The sequence below is a fragment of the Carassius gibelio genome, chromosome A7, assembly GCF_023724105.1.
Source record: "Carassius gibelio isolate Cgi1373 ecotype wild population from Czech Republic chromosome A7, carGib1.2-hapl.c, whole genome shotgun sequence".
NCBI lineage: Eukaryota > Metazoa > Chordata > Actinopteri > Cypriniformes > Cyprinidae > Carassius > Carassius gibelio.
The window spans coordinates 5,275,339-5,300,447 of NC_068377.1; the positions used below are offsets into that span (position 1 = coordinate 5,275,339).

The following is a 25,109-nucleotide window of genomic DNA, read 5'->3' on the forward strand; positions in this document are numbered from 1 at the left end:
GGTGTATGCCACCCTTCATGCTATTATCTATATGGTATAGAAAAGCATGCTTCAGGCAATCAGCATGAAATTGTTAATTGCTCAGCCCACTTACGTGTCGCCCAGGGGACGGAGTCTGGGGGAGCTGCCTGAAGGACACGGATTGTGCGAGTGACTGGGTGCCCGCCGAAGTGCCTGTGTGCATATGCTTTTGTAGGCAAACTAGTCTGAATCCATTCTTTCCCTTTGCATCACTCCTTCCTCTGACCTTGATCTTCTCCTCACAGTTGTTACGTCTGCTATTGTGCACATCTGAGCCGCCTTGGCCTCAACAGTGCCCTCGTCTAATGTCAGAATGTCTCTAGAAGCCTGGCAGCGTGTGAGTGGAACTAACCTTTGTGCTAGCCCTTATTCAAGTGTAAAATATGCTTTTCAGGAATGTTGTTTGTAGACTATATGTGTAGTCTGAGTTAAAAGGAAGGCAGCATGTTGGGAAGATGCCTCTGGGACGGTGTGCTCTGGGTCGGGCTGTCATGGCTGTGCAGAGAAATGTGCCAGTTGAGTCATTTAGAAGTGAATGAGCCACTCGAGCAGATGAACTCCAGCCAAATGAGTCTCTCTTTAAATGGGACTCAAGGGGAGTTTGGATTCCCTATCTTCTCAGGACAACCTCATTTGATGCGCAACATTTGACCAGTGTTCCACATATACTTCAAGTGGCTTTTGGAATATTATATTATATTATATTATATTATATTATATTATATTATATTATATTATATTATATTATATTATATTATATTATATTATATTATATTATATTGTCCCACTTTATATTAGGTGGCCTTAACTACTATGTACTTACATAAAAAAATAAGTACAATGTACTTATTGTGTTCATATTGTATTGTAAAACACTTTTGCTGCTATTGAGGTGGGATAGGGGTAAGGTTAGAGACAGGGTTGGAGGTATGGGTAAGTTTAAGGGTGGGTTAAGGTGTAAAGTATGGGTCAACAGTGTAATTATAAATGTTATTACAGAAATTAAATACAGATGTAATTACATTTGTTTTTTTTTTTAAATACAAGTACAATGTAAAAACATGTATGTACAGAATAAGTACATTGTACTAAATTATTAATTAAAATGTAAGTACATAGTAGTTAAGGCCACTTAATATAAAGTGGGTCCTATTATATTATATTATATATAATGCTCTGCGTTCTTGCCATACAGATGATTTGTTATTAGGCAAATGAAGTGATGCTCACCTGCCATTAAATCCCTCAATTTTTTCGTGATGCATGTCCACCTATCATGGGCTGTTTTTCCTTTGTCCTCTACCCTTGTTTTTCTGCAAGAACATTGTGTTTTAGTTCAACATGCTGCTGTAATATTTAACATCTGCATTCCCTGTAGAACCTTCGGTGATAGAGAGAGGATTTTAAGTGCTAATCAATGTGTCTTAAAAAGCAGCATTGATCTCAATTATAAAAGAGAGGGAAGTTTGGAAAGGAGCGTCTCTAGGACTAAATGTAGCACATGTTAAACAGCAGTGTGGATGATCTCACTCAGATGTGCCTCTTGACATTGTAAAGGTTATAGGTAATCCTACTGAACATTCCAACAAGTCTTGAAATAGTGGTTAGAATTTCCCATTGCTTTTTCCGTTTTTAATGCCCTCTGTCTGCTCGGATGTCGCCATGTCTGCGTCTTTTCAAGAAGCACTACACTGGTGACAGACAATTGATAGTCAGAATTCCAATGTATTTAATGCATGTATTACATAATCAAAAATAAGATAAGATAATTATTAATAATGATAATAAAAAAGAAGAAACAGAATATATATATATATATATATATATATATATATATATATATATATATATATATATATATATATATATATATATATATATATATATATACACATCTGTGTCTCTCCTATTCCTATCACTCTCTACTTCCAAGCCATCCAGCACTTCCTCTTAAGCAGAAATGAAGGAATCTCTTGGTTAATTCCTGGATGACATCAGGCTGTTGTCTGGCCTGTCCGAACGAATGATGGGGATGAGAGGGAGCGAGTGCCGGGCCCAGGGAGGGAGTTGAATTGATTGCATTAATTGATATGCCAATATGTAAGCTTGTTACATCCACCATTGCTTAGGATGATGGCTAACAAGTCCTGCTGATCAATGGAACCAATAAAGGCTTCATCCATTAATGAGCAATGTGGTAATTAATGTTAGCCCTAAACCAATTAGAGCAGCTATTGCATTTGCTGGTAAGAACCGAAAGAGGTCCTGTCCATTTTATCTCTTTTCCTATTGCTCACTGCCCTGTTCTCAGCCGACTCGCAGATCACCCTTATAAAAAGTTCTGTGGAGGTATCATTATTGAAGCAATGTATGACTATCATATTTATTGTCAATTTTTACATATTTTATTTCTAAGAGTCTAGTAAACAAAAAAATATATATTATTATTTTAATTATCCAATGCTTATTCAGCTGGCTCATGAGAGTCATTTGCTCAGGAAATATTGCGAAGATGTATACTCAGCTCCACACAATTAGCAAGTTTAAAACAAGTCCTACGACTGCACGCGTGATCAATGTCGCGTGATGACACATAGCTGAAGTATGAAATCAGCCCTAGTAAATGTTCACATTGCAGCGTTCTGCTTTAAGAGGGACGTGTGTTTCTTACTCACAGGGATCGGGTTACAGAGCTAAACGCGAATCTCGTTCCACTCCGATGACATCATGGCTCACCTGCCTATTGTGGAGGTATTTTGCCAGCAACCTCTCTTTCCCCCTCTCTTTTTTTCTTACACCGCAGCTGTGTAGACAGAGTGACAATCCCAAGCACTCAATCAAAGGGCCTCTGATAGACACCTGGTCTGTACAGGAAACACAACACGCTTATAAATCAATACTATTGTTTTCACATTGAAGAGCAGGACCAGTCCTGCCTGGAATCCATTACCTCACTTATCAGGCTACACCATTTTAACAAAGGACATTTTCCCTACCCACCCCACTGCCCTTCTTGACTGATGTAGCAAAAGTAAGTTTTTTTTTCTTCTTCTTCTTCTTTTAATCCAAGAAAAGGTAATAACCACTGGAATAGATATTGTAGATAAGACGAGACATTGTAAATCTCACAGAGAAAAAAGGGACAGGAAAGGAGACTGAATTTGGAAGGAGAGGACAGCTCACAGAAATGATGGTAATCTTGGTTTATTTGCCATTATGGTTCTGCCTCCCAAGGGCTTGTAATGAATTTATGCACTTTAAGTGAATGTGAGAGCTGGCACAGCGACGGCTTGTGTGTATGTCTCATTATGTTTCATAAATTATGGAGGTCATCCTTAATTATGTATTTGTTTTCGTGAGAGATTATGCGAGGGGTGTAAAATGTGTTATGTTTTGCATGTTTTGTGTAGTGTCAGGGGACAGGAAGTGGGGACTCTTGCCAGGCTGCAGGCAGATCACAAAGATATAGTATGAAACAGTACATTTGCAAATACATCTGAAAGCATACGCAGGGAATTAGGATGTGTACACATCCCAGAGGACAGTTTCATTGCTTAGAGTTTGCTCTTTCATGACCCAAGAGACCAGATGGAGTGTTCTTAGTGTTCTTTCTTTTGAGCTTCACCTTTTTTCCCATATATATATATATATATATATATATATATATATATATATATATATATATATATATATATATATATGGGGGCATGTTTTTGTGACATATCAGGACACAACTTTGTATAATGACATGGGTATGACACAGGTATTACAAGGAGAGGGTGACTTATGAGGACATAACCCATGTCCCCATTTTTCAAAATGCTTACAAACCAGGTTTTTTGAGAAAGTAAAAATGCACAAAGTTTCCTGTGAGGTTTAGGGTTAGGTGTAGGGTTGGTGTAGAGCCATAGATTATACAGTTTGTACAGTATAAAAACCATTCACAAAAACAAACGTGTGTGTAATTAATGTGGGTAATGCAACTCAGAAAATCTTTGAGTGATGTGTTGGACAACTGGGGGCCTTCAAGTCAAAAAGGTTGGTAACCACTGCTTTAAATTAGAAGTGCAGTAAACTCAAGAAAACATCTTGATTTGCTATCTATTTACTCTCATTAGTGTCTAGGAGAAACTATTCTGATATTAAAGAGATCTGATTTTCCTACGGGATTGACTGAAAAAACAGTAAAAAGCAGCATTCGAAACATAGTAGGAGAGAAAGGAAAAAGAGAGACTGGTGCTCCATCCATCTCTTGGACTGAAAGCTATATTCCTAATTGGTGCTTACAGCGGGGCAGACCAAATAAACAGTAAGTAAGGTGTCTCCGTGGTGGAGGAATGTCGATTCTTGCAACTTGCTCAAGCCTGCACTCTGAATGGCTGTGTATTGACCCTAGCAGACCCCCGGAGGATACTCTAATTGAAAATTAATATTGAATCAATGCCGTGGGCCATTTGCATATTGATTATAAACATCCAGGAAGGCACCAAGTATGCGCAGGATCAATAGGGCCCTTCTGCAGCTGGGTGAGCACACTTCATCACATGGCAGCTCCCCGCTCCGGAGGTTAATGACTGGCGCTTGTAGAGCCGCTCTTGTCAGGTGGAATCCAACCAAGGATTCGCCTTCCAAACCTAGAACTGGCTGCTACTGACAGATGGAGAGAAAAAAGGAGGTATGAGAGATGTGTCAGCCATTCTTGAGGCCAAACATTTAATACCATTGCCAGAGTACTTTCTTTTTCTGTATATTTCAGTATGATTTAGTACCCGTGTTCATTATTTTCTTAATTTTGTGGAAGAAAATTTTAAAGGTCCAAATAAAACTCGGTCAGCTGAAATGACCAGTATTTATTCCTTTTTGACCACTTTTCACATTTTACATTCGTAAAATACGTCACACTGCGAAATTAAAATGCATTGCGAATGGTGTTTTCAAGTTGACTTTTCGAAGGAAAAGACTGTATTTGTTGCTTTATTTGAAGTGTTACACTTGTTATGGCAACAAAACCCAGCTTAACAGCGCTGAGTGTTGTTCTAGGAGGACATACTGACCTTGTTTTCTGCCCTGCAGTTGAACCGTGAACCAACAGAAAGCAAATTACACATCTGTGATAGCTTGGTAACCTTGACTTCCTCTTTCTTTTGAGGAGTAGCGCTTGATATGAGACGGATCAGATGGGCCTCGTTTTAATTTTAGTAGAACGTTCGCAGCATTACGAGACAAAGGAAATAGAATCCAGCACTTTAAGGTCCAGATTATGATTCAACACATGCATTCCTCTCCCTGACTCCCTGTAATGCTTTCCACATGTTGGACGGGGACAGAGCAGAAGAGGTTGAGAGGGCAAATAAATGAGAAAGGGAGAGGGTGAGAGTGAGAAGAAGAAAGAGAAGGTTTGGCTGGATATAGTTTCTTCTCTAAACCTCTCTAACACAACACACTGCCACAGGTGAAGGCCCTGCTATCAATTCATTGCGCAGTTTGGCCGCTAAGACACTTATCACCATTACTGTTGCTCATAGACAGAGCGCGTAACTCATGCCATTACTTTTGTAAATGATAATGATTTTTGCCTAGTGGAGTTTAAAATGAGAAAGATTTATATTAAAGGAGGGACCCGAGCAATAGCTAGAAACCAGAATACATACATACGCTCAAGAGTGGGCTCTTTTGACTAGGCAGACCTTTTGACGGTCATTATAAATCTGTAGATGGTCCATGCAAGCACCATCTCCCCCCGCTGGATGGCCTGGTCTGCTTGAGATGCCTGGAGCCGAGGCTTGGGCCCTGGGAGCCAGGCTGCATCTGATTGCTCCATTACAAGCCTTTTCATTGACTTGGCTGCACTGAACTGATGAACTGAAGCAGTGGACAAGAGCGCATAATTGGGAGAAATGAATTCTTATCACAGCTTTCTCATGAGGCCGCCAGTCCTGGCTGGAGCCATGCGAGGCTGTTTTTACTGGAGCTCAGACAGAGAGGGAAAGGAAAAAACACATACACAAAAAAGAGGATCTGGGATGAGGCTTCCGCTTGCATCTGGTTCTGGATAAAGGGAAACAGAATGAATGGCCAATTTGGGCTTAATTTGAAAGCGGAGGCAGCCTAAGCCTAAGTCGGCCCGCCGTGAAAGTCGCGCTTAGGCAACTGTCCCGTTCTAATACCTCATTGCTCCTAGAGGTATTAGAAGTGGCGTTGTTTTGTTTCAACTAAAAAAGTGCAAAGGATTCTTCAGCGTCTAATGCACCCTGTTTATTTTCCTCCCAGCAGCCCCCGGGGGAAAGGTTTGTATTAGTTAGTGGCTTCACCCAGCTCATCTTTTCAGGCCACTCATCAGGCATGGCCGCCCCAATGTTTACCTGTGGGATGAATAATTAATGTGAGCTACCTGCTCCCTCATTTCAATGAGACAGACCTCTGGCTAATTAGAGAGAGTAGTCTTCCGCTCCAAGCCTCCACAGTGGGGATGACATCAACAGCAACAATAAAAAACAGCAATAACAGGAGCTCTGTAAATAAAAGCAGGAAGTTGCAGCGCTGGTCCGTGATTGCAGAATATGGTGGAGGGATTGGTAGAAAACATTGGAACCAATTTAGGGGCAATGGTGGTCTCAGAGGAGCAGAATAATAGTTAATCCCATGCTTCCCCAAGAGAGACAAGTGACAAGCAGGCTCTCTCTCTCTCTTTCTTTCTCGCTGTGCAAAGTCAGCACAAAGAAGACACAGCCACACACACACACACACACAAACACACACACACACACACACACACACACAAGCTAACCTTTCATTCCACAAAATGCTGCTGAGTTGATCCTGAGACCATTAGCCTTAACGTTTCCTATGAAAGTTGGGAAGTATTACTAATTGCGTGGCCAAGCATTCCTCTCACATCGCATAAATTAATACGAATATTTAGCTCTCTTGGCTGATGAGCCCATCAGCCGCTGTTTTTTTATTGGTTCTCCTTATATTCAGACAAACCACACACACTTGAACTTTACATCACCAGCATCAGGGTTTGTTTGTTTATTTATTTATTTTTGGTGAATAATTCATAATTGGCACTAAATTAAATCTGATAATATATATATATATATATATATATATATATATATATATATATATATATATATATATATATATATATATATATATATATATATATTATTATTATTTGTTTATTTACAATTTACTTTCTATTTTTTGAAAGTATTTATTTTTTTTATTCATCTCTTTTAAGGATAAAACTGAGGTTGATTATAATGAATGATTGTTAAAGAAAAAAAATCTCCCTGCGACTTGTGTCATCTAAACCAAATTATTAAACTCAAATAAATAAATATGTCAATTTTCATATTTGTAGAATTTGACAAAGCCATAAAGCAGACAAATTGTTCATCTTTAGACGTGTCATTTTCATGAATTATTATTTCAATTCAGTATTAAAATATAGAATTTTAGATATGCATACATATTCTAAATTCTAAAATAAGTTTAATAATATGAAAATGCACTTTATTATTATATAATAGTATTATATAAATTGTAAATAATAATATAATGCATTTTATATAAATAAAAATGAAATTATATAAACATTCATATGAAATATCAATTATTAATAGAAATTAATTTGGTTTGGAGGATATGTGAACAGCAGATAGCTGTTGAATATTGCATATATAATAAGTAAATAAAACACAGTTAAGAGAGTCTTTTTGCTCCCTTTTATTTTAGGGCAGCTGATGCATGTTCGAGCAGGGTTGGTGTAATCATCCACATCTCTAGACTTTTTCTTCTCTTTCCCTGAACCAAAGATGTCTCACTGAGTAACAGGAGTGACTGTAATAATTTCTGTTCCCCTCTCCAGGAGCCCTTCACAACACAGCGCTCAAACTTTACACCACACCGCATGCCCTTGTCTGTTCAAAACGGCTCATGACACGAGTCAGATGAAGCCAAAACCTCATGGCTAACTAAAATCTTGTTCTGAATGAAGCCGAGAAGTATGTATGTTCAGGAGTGAAGGCCTGCACTTTCAGCTGTGGGAGGATGTGGCCTTGGAGACCCGGAAGGCAAAATAGAGACACTCTGGATGAAAATTAAAGCTGTGAATATCTGTAAAAGCATGTTCCCATGAGCCACGACTCGGCTTAAAAAGTCCTGGGTGCCGTGTGGCTGTAGTTTAAAGCATAAAAGGTGTGCGAGAGAAAATCGAAAAGAAATGAAGTATGCTCACTTGACATACATGACCCACGCTAGTGGAGCTGAATACAACCAAACTGACCGTGGAAATGTTGCCTCTGCCCTTCATTTGGACTGAAGTATAGATATAAATAGCGAGGGGAGTGTGGAAAGCAAAGGAAATGGTGGAAAATGTTGGCTTTGTTGGTTCAAAATCTTTTTCAAAGAATGATTTTTTGAGTCCTTTCTTTCCAGTGAGCCATACAGCAAATTGGTAAACTGATTAGACTGAGATTAGAGGCTGCTGATAAGAGATTGGATGGATATACTCTCGAGATTAAATGGATAACTAGATCGGCTGATAGCTGAGTTGGTGCGTCGCCTCTCTTCCTCGACCTCACCAGTTTCTATTGTAATTAAGGCTTTAAGGTGTGCACATACGCAAATAAACAAATAAGGTCTGAATTATGTGATAATGAATTAATACATTACAGGAGGAGAATAAATAAGCCCCAGCTAATTGCGTAAGATGAGTCTTTTTTCATTAGCTTTTTGAGGGGAAATCTCATTATATGCATCACAAACTATAATCCTCCTTTAGAAATATGTAAATTTGCAATCACAGAAATAATAAATAAATAAACTGACAAGGAAAGGAGAGATACTTTTGAGCAGCCTTATGTCATGTTCGCATTCCGCTTCCTTGGGCACCTCATTTGACTCGACATGACAAAAATGATCTTCGCCCACCAGTACATTGGATGAGTTTTGACTGCTGTGTGTACTGAAATCAAAACAATCGTCTGGTTAATGATACTGCAATAATTCTGGTTTTAGTCTTTAGTATTTTCAATCAAGCCTCCAGTGAATGGTCCCTTTAAGGACCCTAGGCTGGCCTAATATTTGCCTAATGTTTGTCTGGCGCAACTCACTATATTTAACATGCACATTGTTTCTGTTACAGAAAGAGTCCTAGATTCTCTTAAGCACTGTACATTTTGCTATTTACACTTTTCACCACATCATTTCCTAGATGAAAATGTGCTCTTCAACCCTGTAATGAGAATGTAGTGCGACTTTAATTATGAAAAAATGAGCGTTCTTTCATTTGGCATGAGCTCTGAAGTATAACATTTTAGTTGGGCTGTCAGAATGTAACATATACTAGGGCATATACTCATGCAAAAAACACACACGCAAATATTAATTGTCAGCCGGATAAACATATCTATAGTAATTACATCAGAAAATGGAGATGGGGCCGATCATGTTGTGCATAATTACTGCTGAAAAACAATGCATGTCTATTAAGCGTCATTATGGCGCTTTCACGGATAGCAATCCAATTACCACTAGTTTGTTTCTCACTGTAAGTAGGCACATTTGAGACAGTGCAGCCCTGCAGTGTCTGAGCGTCTTGTGGCTCGATGCAGCGGTTCACCACTGATCTGAGATCTGCTGGGTTTGTTAAAGGTGTTCTATTAGATATGTGACCATCAGCTGATCTGAGATCAGAGGCCAGGCTGGTGGTTGCATCTGATGGCTGCTGAATAATTGATCACGCCTGTAGGATGCTAGGCGCAGAGATCCAGACCTCAGTATGGCGGCAACGGTCCTCACTAGTAGCCATTAGATGCCGTCTTGTACTACTACAGAGTTATTGTGCATGCGGTGAAGGGCAAATAATGGGGATTGGGGATGACCCCCCCTGCTCAATTTCTTCTCACTGGGTCGACCAGAATGCACGCCTCTTTGTCACTAAAGAGAGTGGGCAGGATGAGATTCTCCAGATCAAAGTGCAAAACTTTTTAATTAAGAAAGAAAAAAAGGCTTTATTTGTCATGAAAAAAGAAAGATAGAAACAATCAGACATTTTCCTATTAAGGAGAAATGTCAAGCGCAGTGGTGAAGCGATAGTCTGCACGCTTTCCTTTGTTGTCCCTCCTGACATTGTGGGCTAATTTTTCATGGTTATTTGAACTGGAAAATGAAAGAGAGGTTTGCGATTATTTCCTATAAATGACAACACAATCGCATTACGCTTCAGTACAAACACAGAGAGGATATTGCCTTTTCATATTTCATGTGAACGTAATGGATGGGTTATAAAAAGATGCCCAGAAAGAAAGACAAATGGAAGAAGGGAGCAGCAAGTGTTTGATTTGTATTAGAAAATGGCCTGAAAGTGGGACAGATGAACCGTGTTTCCTTTTTTCAATAACTGGTGGCAGTACTGAGCTTGTTTTAAGTGCCTGCACGATGTAACGATTGGATTTCTGTAGCGGATTGCTATTAGCAGCCACCGGGGGTGGAACTACAGCGATCCGGTGTGTGTGTGCAGGGGGAAGCTTTTCTGTGTGTCCACACCACTGCCTCTGCCCTCTGCCTGCCTGTGTTCCAAATTGAATGCTGGTATACCGCATGCTGCACAGTATTCTGCCTTCTATTTTTCAAAAATAGTACAGTATGTGGAAAAAATAGAATGCTGCAGTGTTATCATGATCATGTTTTTTTTTTTATTATTCATTTCTGTGTAAACATCTGGTTATCTGACTATCTGAAATATTTAAGAAGGACTATAGTGGAGATTACTTCCAGTTGACTGGTCTCACTGGAAATTAATGGTTAGATATGAGGAGACAGTACTATATTCTGCTCATTATGAACTCTTGTCAAGTATAGCAGAGATATAGCATTCTGTTGAGTATGAACTGCTGTGGCATATTTTATGTAGGGTGGCCATATGCACCGTTCATACAGGACACTTTCCAGCCAGGATTTTAATATTGCCTAAAATATCCAGGGTTTGGCTATTTGAACTGTGCAGGTCGATCGTTATATGACATTCATGAGAGCTATAAGGGCCTTTTGCACCGCAGGTATCTTTTCATAGTACCAAAACTTAATGAGGAACTACACACTTTTAGGTGCGATTTTAGTACCGGACTGCCTTTTTCGCGAACCAAATTAGCTCCTAATCTGTAGCAGGGTCTAACCAGCACAAATGGTACTAACCGTGACGTAAGTAGACATTGATTGGCCAGACACGTTCAAAAACGCCGTCACCCGCCATGATTTAAAACGCTGTGTAACATACTGTAAACATTGTTTCAACTTATTTCACAAGTATGATGGACAGCGGTAAATATACGGATGCTGAAGTGCAGGCACTTGTAGCAAATGTAGCACTACCAGTTGTCGTTTGGAGAATATTCCATGTTCATTATTGTGAAACCTGCGAGACGCAAAAAAAACAGCTATGATCACAGTGTCTTCCATCCTCCTGTTGTTAACGGTATTCTTATTCGTTAACTTTGTTGAACTGCGTGTACAAATGACATCACTCTCAACTGGATTACTGGATTGTCACATCTTAGAACACATGGTCAGTGCGAATGCAACTCTTTAAATGGTACTGGGAAATAGTTCGCACAAAATCGTACCAGTACTTTAGTATACTTTTCATGTAGTTCTGGAACTAAAGCGGTGCGAAAGGCCCTATAGAGAGCAGAGCAGATGGCTCCTTACGCTTTCGAATCACTATTTTACCTCCTTCGGTGTCTTTTTTGATCAGTGAGCAGCAACACTCCAAGTCAAACAAACGAGCAAACATCTGAGCGTGTTTGGATCATTTCAGTCATTCTCTGTAGATCTCACCTTCTCATTATATACAATATGCATGTTATTGGTCAAACTGCTTTGGACGTTTTAGGCAATATCCAAATCCAAATGTCCCTTATGAACGGCTCATATGGCCACCCTTATTTTATGAAATAACAACCATATTATTCCATGGCTAAAAACTTTGCATAACATCCACCGTACACATATCCACCATACATGCATACTTCAAAAAGAGTAAAAGTAAAATGCTAGTATGCTATTCCAAACAACCTGACTTTACTTATGAATGCTACACACAGGAAACTCTTTTCCTTATAATAATGCTCAGCAACTCCACTTCAGAACGTGCTTATGCTTGCATACTAAGTGATTCACTATCGCGGTTCGCGAAGTCAAAAAACAGCATTGAAATCACAACTCTCACAGCTGCGAGGGTGCAGTGGATTCCCATGGCTCAAACACATCGATATGAACCCTGCTCTTATATTTCTTAAATAAAATTGATTAAGTCATCTGGCATTCATAAGCCTTAAAAATTCTGTTTTATCTCCTGGTCTGCTAACATAAACAAGCGGGTGGTGCTGCATGGGGTCTTCAATTGCAGGGCACACGTTTCCTACAGAACGCATTGGATGCCTACGGAGCCCTCCTATGGTGGGATGATGCTCTGTTTGAGTTTGTGTTTTCTTAATATCTGTTTTATTGAAGAAAACAAACTGGTGTTGCATTATCCACACAATAATGACCACGCGCCAAGGTGGGCGCTACATACATACATGCGTGCGTTCAGACCGCATTGATTTTCTGAGCTAATACCTCTACAGAGTGATCCACAGGCAGATGGATGCACTACAAAGATATGCAAATGCTACGCTCAATATATCGACAGGCGGAGATCTTTCTCAGACATCCCACTGTACCAGGCAGAGCAGTCTAAAGAGAGACGTAAACAGATAAGTAGCTGTTAATGGACAGGCTCTGGATTACACAAACATCAGACAAACCTTCCTGGACCTTCTGGTCAAACTTTTCCTGGTAGGATGCCGAGCATGTTGGTTGATGCGTAGCATCCACCTTAATAGGGAACATTTGCATGGAATATGAAAAGCAGCGAGTTTATTGTGTTCAAGTTGAATATCACATATAATGCCATTACAAATGCGATCATATAGTATGTCTTTCCACCTAGTAATTAAATGGCATTTGTGGCCGTGCATGAGGAGAGAGGAGCTATGAACAGAAGAGCTGTGACAGTTTCAGTTTATATTATTTTATGTCCCTTTTTACCAAATGAAAATTCAGCAAGTTTTTTTTTTTTTTTTTTTTTTTTTTTTCTGGGTTATACATATTCAGAGTGCCGTCAAGCCCCTGCCCTCAGTGGAAAGGGGGGTTTTGCTCGGCTGTCATATCTGTACCATCACATTTTCCGAGCCACTGGTGAATATATCAGACTGTATTTGATTACCCTTCTTGACTTTCTTTTTTTCTTCTCCTTATCCTTGTCTCAATATAACTGAAAGCAGTGTAGCATGAGATGATGAAGAAGGAAAATGTAGGTTATGTTAGAATGAGAGCAGTAGGCCAGTAGTGTGCGCTGTGGCCGTTGAGGGAAGCTCTGCCAGCCCGTCCTCTCTGTTGTGCAGAAAAATGTCTCCAGGCGCTAGAGAACAACGTCCACACGGCCCTTGCAACCTCACAGAGTGCAGGGCAGAAAAAAGCACAGCACACTGCTCTGCTATTAATGCGTTTGTGTGCACAAATGTCCCCACAAGGAAAACCTGAAATAATAAAGACCAAGGATAATAAATAATAAAGTCCAAAGGAGTTTGACCAATAACAAAATATATATATATATATATGTATATGTATTTTTTTTTTGTAAATTAATGATTTTTCTTGCTGTTGTTGCAATTTTTTGATTGTATTTTATCATGCTTAATATTTAGAATTGATTCAAATTTGGATTTATTATTATTATTATTATTATTATTTATTTATTTATTTATTTAAAAATCAGGGTTCTGATGGTCATGAAAACCTGGAAATAAATTTGGAATTTTCCAATTAATAAAAATCTCAAAATTCATAAAACTTTCTATAGTTAATATGATAACACATTACAATAAGGTCTGATAAGTTAATTCATTAACTGTCAATGAACAAATTAACAGTACATTTGCTACTGTATTTATTATTTATCTTTGTTAACATTAACATTGTTCATTGTTAATTCATGATAGCTCCAGTTAGGTCCATTAAATAATATTAACAGATATGTCTTTTGATTTTAACAATGTATTATTAATTGTTGAAATTAACATTAAATAAGATTAATGCATGCTTTAGAAGTTTTTGTCATTGTTAGTTAACAAATGTGAAGATGGAACCTGTTTTACAATTACATTATATTATATTATATTGTATTGTATTGCATTGTATTATATTATCCAGCAAACGCTTGATTTGATTGTGAATGAAATGTCCTTTTAAGTTAGTTCTTTTAAAGGAATTGGCCAAACCTGCACACAAAATTGTCTGAATAATTAGTGATTCAGTCTGAATGCATACGTGTGACCTGTGCAGCCCCTAACGTGGTCCACCTGCCTTCTGTTTATTTACGAATATCACTGTAATTTTGCGCGAGCAGTCAGATGTGTGTCACTTTCAAGTCACTTCCTCATGATGACAGACACAGATCAGAAGCTATTGGAAATGTCATGCTTGTGATGCGATGTCACATCAGGTATTGAAACCAAATGATGTCTGTTCAGAAGAGGAGGATTTGACAGTGCCGGTGTAAATTCGATTTCCCCTGATTAGCTGTCTCCTTCCGCCGCAGAATGCGTCTGTAGGTGAGCCATCCACTGAAAGGGCCAGTGATTTTGAAAGGCTTGGGGGATCAAATTAAGTGTTGCGCAGAGGGCGTGTGGGGTCGACTCGGAGGGTGTATGGAGAGCCGGGTGCGAGACGGAGAAAGACGGGGGAGGGGTGACTTCAAGCTCTTGTTCTAAAGCAGTGTGAGCTTTCCCTTCTGTTTGTGATCAACTCGCTGTTTAAAGTTTGCTAGCTGTTAGCTAGCCCACCCTCCTCCTCTTCCTCCTCCTCCTCCTCCTGCGCCTCCCCCCTCTGGCGCACAGCCCCATGGAGACACAAAGTATTCATTCACATTTAGATTTGGGGGTCACGACAGGGCCAGTGCCGAGCGAACGCCATGGCTTCTGGAAGACAGGTCAGGAATCTAGCACATAACTCAACCCCGCTCCGATACAGAGCCATGGCTCTTTAAACCAAAGAGGTACTTAGCTTTTCTTTTTCCTTGCTGGAGGTGAGCGTGTGTTTGTTTGAGAGTGCGGGAGTGATAAAGACGAGTCCTGTTCTCGTCCTGGTGTGTGTGTGAGAGGGAGGGTGTTGCTGTTGTTTGGGAGCGTGGTCACCATGTGCACTATGTCGGTCTCGCTGACGTTTGCCTGACTCACACTCTGTGTTTATGGTGATGGAGGGGTTTTCCCAGTGTGCATTGTTTGAAGTGGGTGAACTTTTTGCTTCAAAGGCAGTTTTAGAGAATAGCTTAAATATTTTGTTAGGGAATTGTTTTATGATTATTTGGTTGCATTTCCGCACAGCATTTATTTAAAAAAAAAATTATGTACGGTAGAGTAATGAAGTGGCTGCTACTGGAACATATTTGTTTACTTCAGAGTTTATTCTTGATTCTGATTGGTTTACTGACATTCCATGATGTGGATTCGTTTTTAGTCTTGACCGCATTAGTTTCACACTTCCTTTCCGAACTACACTCTTAAAAATAAAGAAGCTTTATTTGCATGTATGTTTCCATGAAGAAATTTTAACATCCATGGAACCTTTCTATTGGACAAAAGTTTCCTTGTAGTGGAAAAAAGATTTCTCTGATTAATAAATGTTCTTCACACTAAGAAAAAAAAAAAAAGAAGAAGAATTGAAAGGTTCTTTTATGGCAATGCTTTTTTGGAATCATTATTTTTCTTATTGCAATAAAGGTGTATTAAGATGTTTTATACATAATACTTCAGAAATGAATAAATTCAAGAGCATTTCAGGATACAAATCTTAAAAATGTACACCTTATATACATGTGCTAACTGTGGTTAAAGCAGATTTGATTCTGGACCGCCACGTTGATGTGCTTTTAATTTTTAAAAATTCAGCAGTCAATCATCAATTATTTCTCACACATTATAGTGCATTTGATGGACCTTGACAGGAGGGATTTCGCCCATGCAGTGATGGTGTCCACAGATTACGGCTGGACTGGGATGGAGGCAGTGTTTTTTATGTGTTTTGGTTTAGAGGGGGGGGTCCTGTTTGGGGTGGGAGGGGCACGGACGGAGCCGGAGAAGTGCTGATATGAGGAGTGGACAAAGCGTGAAAGCCCTCAGCATGGAGCCTATGTCCCATTGTCCCGCCGAACCCTTCTGTCACTTTCATTTTACACCGCAAGCTCCGGAGTCAGGACAGCTTTGATATAAGGAAAGGGTGCGAGAGCGGATGGCTGGGGGCCAGAGGGGGATCGCGTAGAGAGAGAAAAAAAAAAAAAAACACCGGACAAGCAAAGGAGAGAGAGATAGAGTCCGTGAGGTGTGAAATAAGATTGCTTTTTTATCCAACAGGGCAGCGTTAAAGACAAGGAAGCTGTCTGTTGTGGGGCAAAAAGAGGGGGAGAAGGAGATAGATGGGGGTGGGGGGAAAGAAGATGGGGAAATGTGGCCCCACAGATTTACAGTGATGTGTGCTGTGACACCTGGTTAAAATGATAACCCGTGCTTCGGTAATCCTAATGAGAGTAATGAGAAAGAGCAGGCGCTCACAGAGAGACCGACTCACACCGCTCCACTGCGCTCTGGCTGGAGGATGGGTGAGGCGAGACAGGCCAGAGACTCGCCTCATGAGTCAACGCTAAACCTACAGAGGATCCCAAGAGCTTCTCAGGTATGGTTCATCAACGTGTCTTCGAGAGCACCAGGCTTATTTCCGTTGAGTCAGATACTTTGTATGGGTTATGAACGCGTACGCTGGCCTTTCGGTCTGGTTAGGAGAGGTTGGATGGAGCAGTGGTTACCATGTATTTATTTGGCGGTTTGTGCCTGTCAGTATGATTAGTATGTGTGTAATCACCGTTCTTCTGGGGAAATGGTGGAAGGCAGCTCGGCATCATCTGAAGGTAATCGCGCAGTCTTCTGAGTCTCATCGCTTGGCGCGGACTTCCTGTCTAGCATCTGCTTTTATCATCTCCACATATTTCTCTGTCCGTGTTCTGTATATATTTTTCTGTGCCTTTCTAACCTCTCTCTGCCTTCATCTGCTCTGTGTGTTTGTGTGTGTGTGTGTGTCTTGCCGATTTCTCTTCCTTGCTTGTATAGGGTGACACCTATAGGTCAGTCTGAGATACTGCACACTGTGTGTGCCGGAACATTTCATCTCCAGTTCTCTAACACATTATCATGCAGCCTCCGTACAAAATTACAGTCCGTTTTCTGTATCCACATCTGGCTTCGTTGAGATATTGTGAGATTGTGTTTCCTCTGAGAACAGACATGCTTTGTAATTTCAGGCACTGTGGTGGGCTTATTCGGCTGGCGTGATTAGATTATGGCAAAAGTTTAATATCACTGTATGAGGACGGGTTAATGAGGACGATTAATTAGAAAGCCTAACCTTCGGGGTATTGTCCTTTACATTTTTAGGATTTGGGTTAGCAAATGGCCTCTCGCCATTGCTGCCAGTGCTTCCTCTTAATCTATTTCCAGGCCAGATATATGACTACATTTGGGTGGGTTCTTTCATTTGCAGCGTACTCTAAGGCCACTTGTGACCTTTCATTAATTATGGCTGGCCCGGGTTTAATCATTGTTTACTCCGGTGGAGATGAGGAATAGGCACATTCATTTGCCTCTTAGACACACGGCCATGGGTGGAATTAAATGTCTACCTATCTGCGTACTACTGGAGGGGGAAGGGTGACTGGCGTACAGTCGAGGAGCGAGATGAAAAAGGGGTTAGAGATGATTTTAGGGTGGCAGCTGTTGCGTGAAGTGACTCTCCATTAAGAGAAGGAAGTGTGCTAGAGCAGAAATTAGACACACTGGCGTCTTTTCCAGAGGTGTAAATTCTACCTGGGGATTATTTTGTAATCTGGCTGCTTCTGACTCCATATCATATAGTAATTCCCAGCCTGGCGAAGGTGGATTTATCTAGACTGCAGTGCATGTTGCTTTTTTTTTTGAGTTTCCAGCCTATTTCTCTGCCCAGCGCTGGGTAATGTTGGGTTATGGAGAACATAAACAGAAACATGCATGTATGTGAAAGAATACAATTGTGTATATGTATAAATAGTCGGTTTGTCCACTTACACCGTCATTTAAACACAGGATCAGTGTGAGCTCTGGGTAATATGGCCTAACTGCATTAATCCATACTGCGATCAAGCTCTAGGTGCTTCATCTACACCGAACACAGGTACAAATGCAAAAAAGCACTGAGCAAATCACACTTCTTTTATGAAGCTTTTGTTTGTTTAAAAAAAAAAAAAAAAAAAAAACTTCAGTGAGGCTGAGATGAAATTAACTACAGTTGTGTTTATCTACCTTCCTCTTTCAAATCTGCACTCCTGTTTTATTTAATAATTTGCCTGTTTTTGCATTTGTTCATCTGATGTGTTATCGCTGTAATGCTGAAAAACAGCTCTTGTGAATTATCACGTGCAGTTTATAGCCCTGCAGTGTAGTACAGACGACTCAGTACACCAGTGTTTTCTTGTGTAATTACTTTCTCCCAGAATCCCACAGTGGAAACCACAGCGAGTGATCGTAGGCTTTGGCAAACGGTCTGCGCCAGTCGCGTTTCCTCTCGGTGCATCAATAATTAAAACAGTGCAACAAAATGCAGAATTACACATAGCAATCCACACAAGACCATCAGATGTAAATGGCTTTAACTGCTCTAGATACACACACATACGCGCACTCACACACAAATGGTTTCTTGTAGCACATTAAGTCAAGGAGATGGAAATGTTTAGAGATGTTGATGTATTACTCGCAGTGAGAGAGTTATGGCGGAGGCGTTTATTAAATACGCCGCTCCATGTTCATGCAGAGACCAAAAAAGTGTTTTTGAAGAATGATGGATTGAGGTTGTGCTTTAACAGTTCTAGAAACCCAACACTGATGAGAATAAACTTTAATGGATTGTGGGGTGGCTTTTGGAAGCGGCTGGTCCAGATTCAAGTCGCGTCCCAGGCGGGCTTCTAAAGTTGCTGGAACGTTATTGGACAATAAAAGCTGTTTTAAGTTAAGGGTTCAAATATTGTCATGGAATAGAGATCTTTGAGCGTGCAGATGAATATTTGAACAGGATATTTCAGCGGTCATTGTTGTCCTGTCGATACGTCAATAACCCACCTGATAGAGTGGAGACTGCATGGGGAGGCATTTTCAAAAGAACATTTAAGTACATTTGCTGAGAATTAGCTGACTTGTGTAATAACTGATAAGGCTTATTGACTGCCACGGACTTTACTGTTGCAAAATCAATGTTTGTGTGTGCTAGCCACGGTACTTTTAAACAAGCTCGGCCCAGGAAAGGGGGTGCTCGGGGGGCACGAGGTGGGAATAAAAAGGATTGATGCCCATTTTATTATCTGTTTTTCAGCTACTTCCCTCTGTTACTTACACATGGCATTATTGGAGATCCATTGTTGGAGGTTTGCTTCCTTTAAATGGCCTAATATATTGAGCATGGGGCTTTTAAGATGGTTATGGGGGTTTCTGCATTTGACTTGGCAAAATATATATATTTTTTTTTTATTTTATTTTTTTTGCTTTGCATTACATTGGGTTTTAAAAATGAACGTAAAAATGAGCCAGCAGCAAACTGCAGCAAGGGACTGTAATTATGAACATTGGGAGAAGTACTAGAGAGAGCGACGCGCAGAAATTCTCCTCTCTCTTAAAAAACTCGCACAATTATTTTTCCTGTCTGCATGCTCGGAGCCGCTGTGGAAAATGTGTGTATGTCTCTACCACATGTGTGCGGTTTGCTGTAGTTTTATGTTCATATTAAACAGAGGAAGTCATAAAGATATTTGTGTCATGGTCCTGCATAAATGAAGAATTATAACTCTGGAGTCAAGGCTTGTTTTAAAAATATATTTATATGCCATCAAAAATATGACATTATTAAAATAATCATGTGCTTAAAAGGATAAAATGTGTAATTTCCAAATGCATTTTGTAGGTACAAATATATTACAGAAAAAAATGCAAGTCTGTTTATGTGTGTGTGTGTGTGTGTGTGTGTGTGAGAGAGAGAGAGAGAGAGAGAGAGAGAGAGAGAGAGAGAGTGTAAGGATACAAGTATACAGAAATTTTATTAAATTAAACAGCATATTAGATTTATGTATTATACACTCATACAGGCCTATATGTATTTGCTTTTTTCAATATAAAATGTAATAGAAAAAAAATTGATGCCGTTGTATTTGATGTAATGTATGGTCCAGCATGTGTGGTTGGAGAGAGAAACAGCTGCTTTGTCTCGTAACCTTGTAAATGCTTGTCAGAGAATGTAATTGTTGTGGGCTTGTGTAGAAAAAAAAATGCTACCGTCCCTTTAAGTGCTTCCACCAATTCTGATGGAGTGCTGATTTACATATCCCATCCTCTCCTCCCCCTTCAGGAGAGCTGAGTGAGGATGTGGAGGCTGCCAGTGAGACCACCACAGATCAGGAGGACCAAACCAAAGACAGAGAGAGTGGGGGGGAGAGGGAGCTCACCAAAGGGACAGGTAAGCCCTATCTTCCCATTTTACTATACAAGGGGTCCAGTTTAACAGGGGGGTGTTAGATTTTAGGGTTTCTTTTTCACACTGAGAATCCTTTATATTCCACAGCTCCAGTGTTGTGGCTTATTAAATAAGATGATGTTTCACCTCAAATATTTCAGTGCTCTTTAAGAAGCTATTTTTATTTTCCAAGAACCAAGCTTAATTGAATATGCTTTATTTCTCACCCCTGAGGATTTGGAGTTGGAATTCCCAGGAAAAATGATCCCTCATTATGACGAATCTGGTCAAGTGACAAAAAAAACAAAAAAAAACAAGTCAGGGCCTGCTTACAGAGTTACAGTGCAGCCATGTGTCTAAACACATGTGACCGTGTTCTCTGCCACACACACACACACACACACCTCTGAAGAATGCTATCAGATAGGAGTATTTTGCAGGCGTGGGGGGGTGGGCAGTTGTGGCAGGTGCAGGTGTCGGGTTTCATAGAGAGGTGTGGTTTAAGAGGAGGGGGGTTGCTCTGGGTGTTGGAGTGGATTGGAGTGCAGAGGAGAGAGAGGCCTGTGGTGGTATAAGTGGAGATCAGTGGTGCGTTGCTGTGCTGCTGATGTGTTTGGAAAGTGGCGAGGGCCTGCCGCACGTGCTCCGTTACGAGCTGGTTTGTGCATGCGTGCGCGTGAGAGAGTCACCTGACCTCTGGTTTGTTACTATAGTCATAATTATGTACCTGTGCATGATATGTACCATTTTAAAATGAAATAACACTTCCCTTTAGATGTCATTAGTTAATGTTAGTTAATGCACTAAAATATTAACAATAAGCAATACATTCATTTTTATGTCTGTAGGTTCATAAAACTATAGCTGTTCAACTATGAACTAGCTGTTCAAAGTAAGTAACATTAATAACTATGATTATTGTTTAATAGGATAGCACTCATGGATTGATCTCAGTGAATGTATACTTACTGGTGGTGCTGTATTAAATGGTTGGGTTTGGACGTTGAGCATTAGTCATGTCCTTGGACAGGTGCGTGCTGGTCTGAATGTGAGGTGTCCGTTCTTGCTTGCCATCTCTGATTTGAAGTTCCATTCACATTCAATTTGTGCCAGTGTGGAAGCCGTTTGATTGCGAGGTGGAATTAGTCAGGGCATGCACCTTTCTGGAACAAGTGTTTTCACTACAGCTGTACCTCACAGATTACAGAATATAACTTTTATTTCTTCGTGATAGCAATTTTAGTCTTTTGCATGTTCCACATTTTATTATTATCATCATTATTTTTTAAATTCCAAAACTACAGCAAAAAAAATATAAATAAATAAAAAATAAAATAAAGTAAATCATTGGAGCATTTGAAGGCAAATCTTTCAAAACGTCTTTTGATTTTTTTTCAACTTTCATTTTAAATGAGGCTGAGTTGACTGTGCACTTTGAGCGAGTGCCACTCGGCTTTGATGGGGAGAAATAATGATATGCATCGCTTGGCTGAAAATGGCTAAAAGTATCAAAATAAAGCACTTTAAAAAGCATTAAAATGAGCTGCTTGATTAATAATTCAGCCGTTACCTGTGGTGCCAAAGAAGACGACTGTGCGCATTAGGAGCCCTGCGTCTTTTCTGAATTTCCATACAAGAATATTCAATTCCTATCCTCCCCCTGTCAGTTGCTAATCACCAAATAAGTGTGTTTCTGTGTTTTCACAAAGGAAAGATGTGCTTGCATATGAAAAATTTACAGGCTTCCCAGCAGCTTATTAGGAACGCTTAGTTAAAAATAGCGTGCATTAGGAAGCCAGGTCTAGGGTGCTGTTTGATGTCTGAGGGGAGGTGGAGAAGGGAGGAAGGAGTGACGGGGGTGGAAGAGTGAAACCTGGCGGTGTTCTGATCTAAGATACTGGTGCTGCTTTAATGGAAGCTCCTTTATATTCTTGTGTTTAGAACTCACTTTCATGATTGACGGACAGAGCGGCGTGAGACGCCGCTACGAGAGGCTTTCTGAACTCTGCCTGGGAAGCGCTGGAATGCTTTTAGTAAACAGAGGCTCTCTTGTTTTGGCTGGAAATTGTCTGAGAATGTGTGTGGAGAATGCATCAATGGTTAGCTGCTGGACTCCGTCACGATGGGGACGTGGCTAACCTGTTATTTAAAGGCACGTATCCGAGCAGATTTGAGTCACCCTGTCTGCGCGGGTTGTTATTAGGGCCTGTCATTAGTGTTGTTGAAGTTTTTCCTCTCATCCTAGTCATGCGAACACTGAGTGTTGAAACGTGGTTCACAGATGACTCTCAGGTTGAGCACGTTAGTACCATCCGAGTTAAGCCGTGGCCAATCTGATGGGTCTCTTTTGAACATGTCATTTAGTGCATTTAGAGAGATTTTGTGCTGGATGGGTATCGTGTAGGCAGGTAAGGAAAAAGATACAGATACGTTTTTCAAGGTTAACTTGATTAGGTTAGTATAAAAGCATTCCATAATAGTCAAAAATACATTCAGCATTCATCCATTTGGTGAGGGTTGGGTTAGCATTTGTGAAACAGGGTGATACTAAAGAATGAGGGATGGGTATATATGTGGCAGAAAACAAGGATAGAGGCCATAACGGATGGACAGATAAAGTGGAAGATACATGCCAATGTGGACACGAAAGAGATGAGAAGGATTGTTAATTCACTTAAGGACTGGAGGAGCAACCACAATATGATTTTAGATGTTTAACATAAATATAGGTGGGGAAGGGGTGGTTTACTGGCGGGAGGTGAGGAGTGGGGGGGTATGTGGTCCTCGGCAGGTTTATGAATAATTCCTTTCAACCCCCAACTTTCAAATTACTGGGGTTATTTTGAGGGAGGGTGAATAATCTGATGCAGGTCAGACGTTATCTGACACGGCAGAAGCAGCCCTCCAAATTGGTTCCATCTCTTTTGCCTTATATATTTACTTAAATATATGAATGCCAGTGATTGGATGCACAAGGGCGGGTGTGTGTGTGTGACACTGATAGGAGAGACAGAGACAGCATTGAGAAGGACAGCAAAATAACTGTCCTCTGACTGCAAGGTGAACATTAGCACCCCCTGGACGCAGTGGAGTGTATTACAAGTGAATCTGTTTCCATCTCCTACTTGATTTAATGGCTTTGATGTCCCTCAATAGATTTTACAGGAGTTGATGTGAATAGGCAGGAGCTCTAGCCGCGGTGTGTTATAATCGAAGTAAATGCAATCGTAGCTGTCAGGGTTGTCAGCTGACTGCATGAATAACGCTGAAGAAATGGTACGTATGCGGATCATGATTTTTATGATGCCATATTTATTGCATCATCCTGAGGGTGTTTTAAGATGAATTTAACAGGTAGTGAAACAATCTGAAAAGCATGTCACTGAAGTTGTTCCTGACACCCTCTCTCTGAAACGAAGCATCAATCAAAGCCGTTTTAAAAACACAGACGCTTTTGCATATTCATATTGTGTCCTTTAAAAGCTTGTCATCCCTTAAATTAAAATTACTTTTGTCTTGCAGACTAATAGGCTATAAATTGTCCTTGTTTGTAAGCCAGCACTCACAGAGACGTGTGTTTATGAGCTTTACTCCCTGTATTCTAATTGGCACGGCGTCCTGAGAGAGAGAGAGAGTTGCATGTATTTGTGTCAGTGTGTGTATGTCCTCTAAAGGTGATTGCAGCATTAGCTCCCACCTAGCCATCAGAAGATTAATAACACATCCACTAATTGATATCTCCTTTTAATTTATTCATTTTAAATTTGTCTTTGTAGCAGTCACGCCTGTGGGGTTACATGGGCACTTCCTTTGCAGAGCCATGGAGGTGGTCCTTTCATTTAATAGTGGTTATGCACCAAGGGAACTGTTATATGATAAGCCTTAATATGGAGTAGTGTTGGCGTTAGGCTTTGGTTGTAATTTTCTTTATTTGAAATTAATTGATGCAGAGTAATTACCTGAGAAATATGTGGTGAAATGGAATCTAGCCCTTTGTTGCTCAGGGCACCGACGCAGCCTACAGATTAAAAAAAGGAGGGAAGAAAAGCGGGGAGTGAATGAGCAGAAAAATATAATATTCAGTTATTGTCAGCCATGGTAAAAGTGAATGACTTATAGCACTGGGGAGTTGGACCTCTCCTTCGTATTAACGGTTAAATAGCAGATGAACTGGGAGGAGGACTTTCATGAGGAGCACTGAGAGAAGGTATTGGGAGAAAAGCAGCACAGACAAGCGAATGATGGACGAGGTTTGACCTCCTGAAAAGAGAAGCATGGGATGCTGTTATCTCAGTTTGGGCTTCTTAACTAGCCTAACCAGCTAGATACATGGTCAACCAGCTTACCTTGAAGGACCATGCTGGTTGATCACCTTTGGTCCATCAGACTTTGTACCAATCTAAACCACCGTAGAACATGTTGATGACTTGCCTTTTCAGATTCAAAAGCTGGAT

At 40.2% G+C, this 25,109-nt stretch overlaps 1 protein-coding gene across 2 annotated transcripts in view; it reads left to right on the forward strand.

Annotated features, from left to right (window-relative positions):
* LOC128016486 (zinc finger homeobox protein 3) overlaps positions 1–25,109 on the forward strand; it is a 152,341-nt gene that overhangs the window by 106,394 nt on the left and 20,838 nt on the right. For both annotated transcript variants that reach the window (XM_052601015.1, XM_052601014.1), the window contains exon 5: positions 20,551–20,658. In XM_052601015.1, coding sequence (XP_052456975.1) covers positions 20,551–20,658 — 108 coding nt within the window. The remainder of the gene's footprint in view (positions 1–20,550; positions 20,659–25,109) is intronic.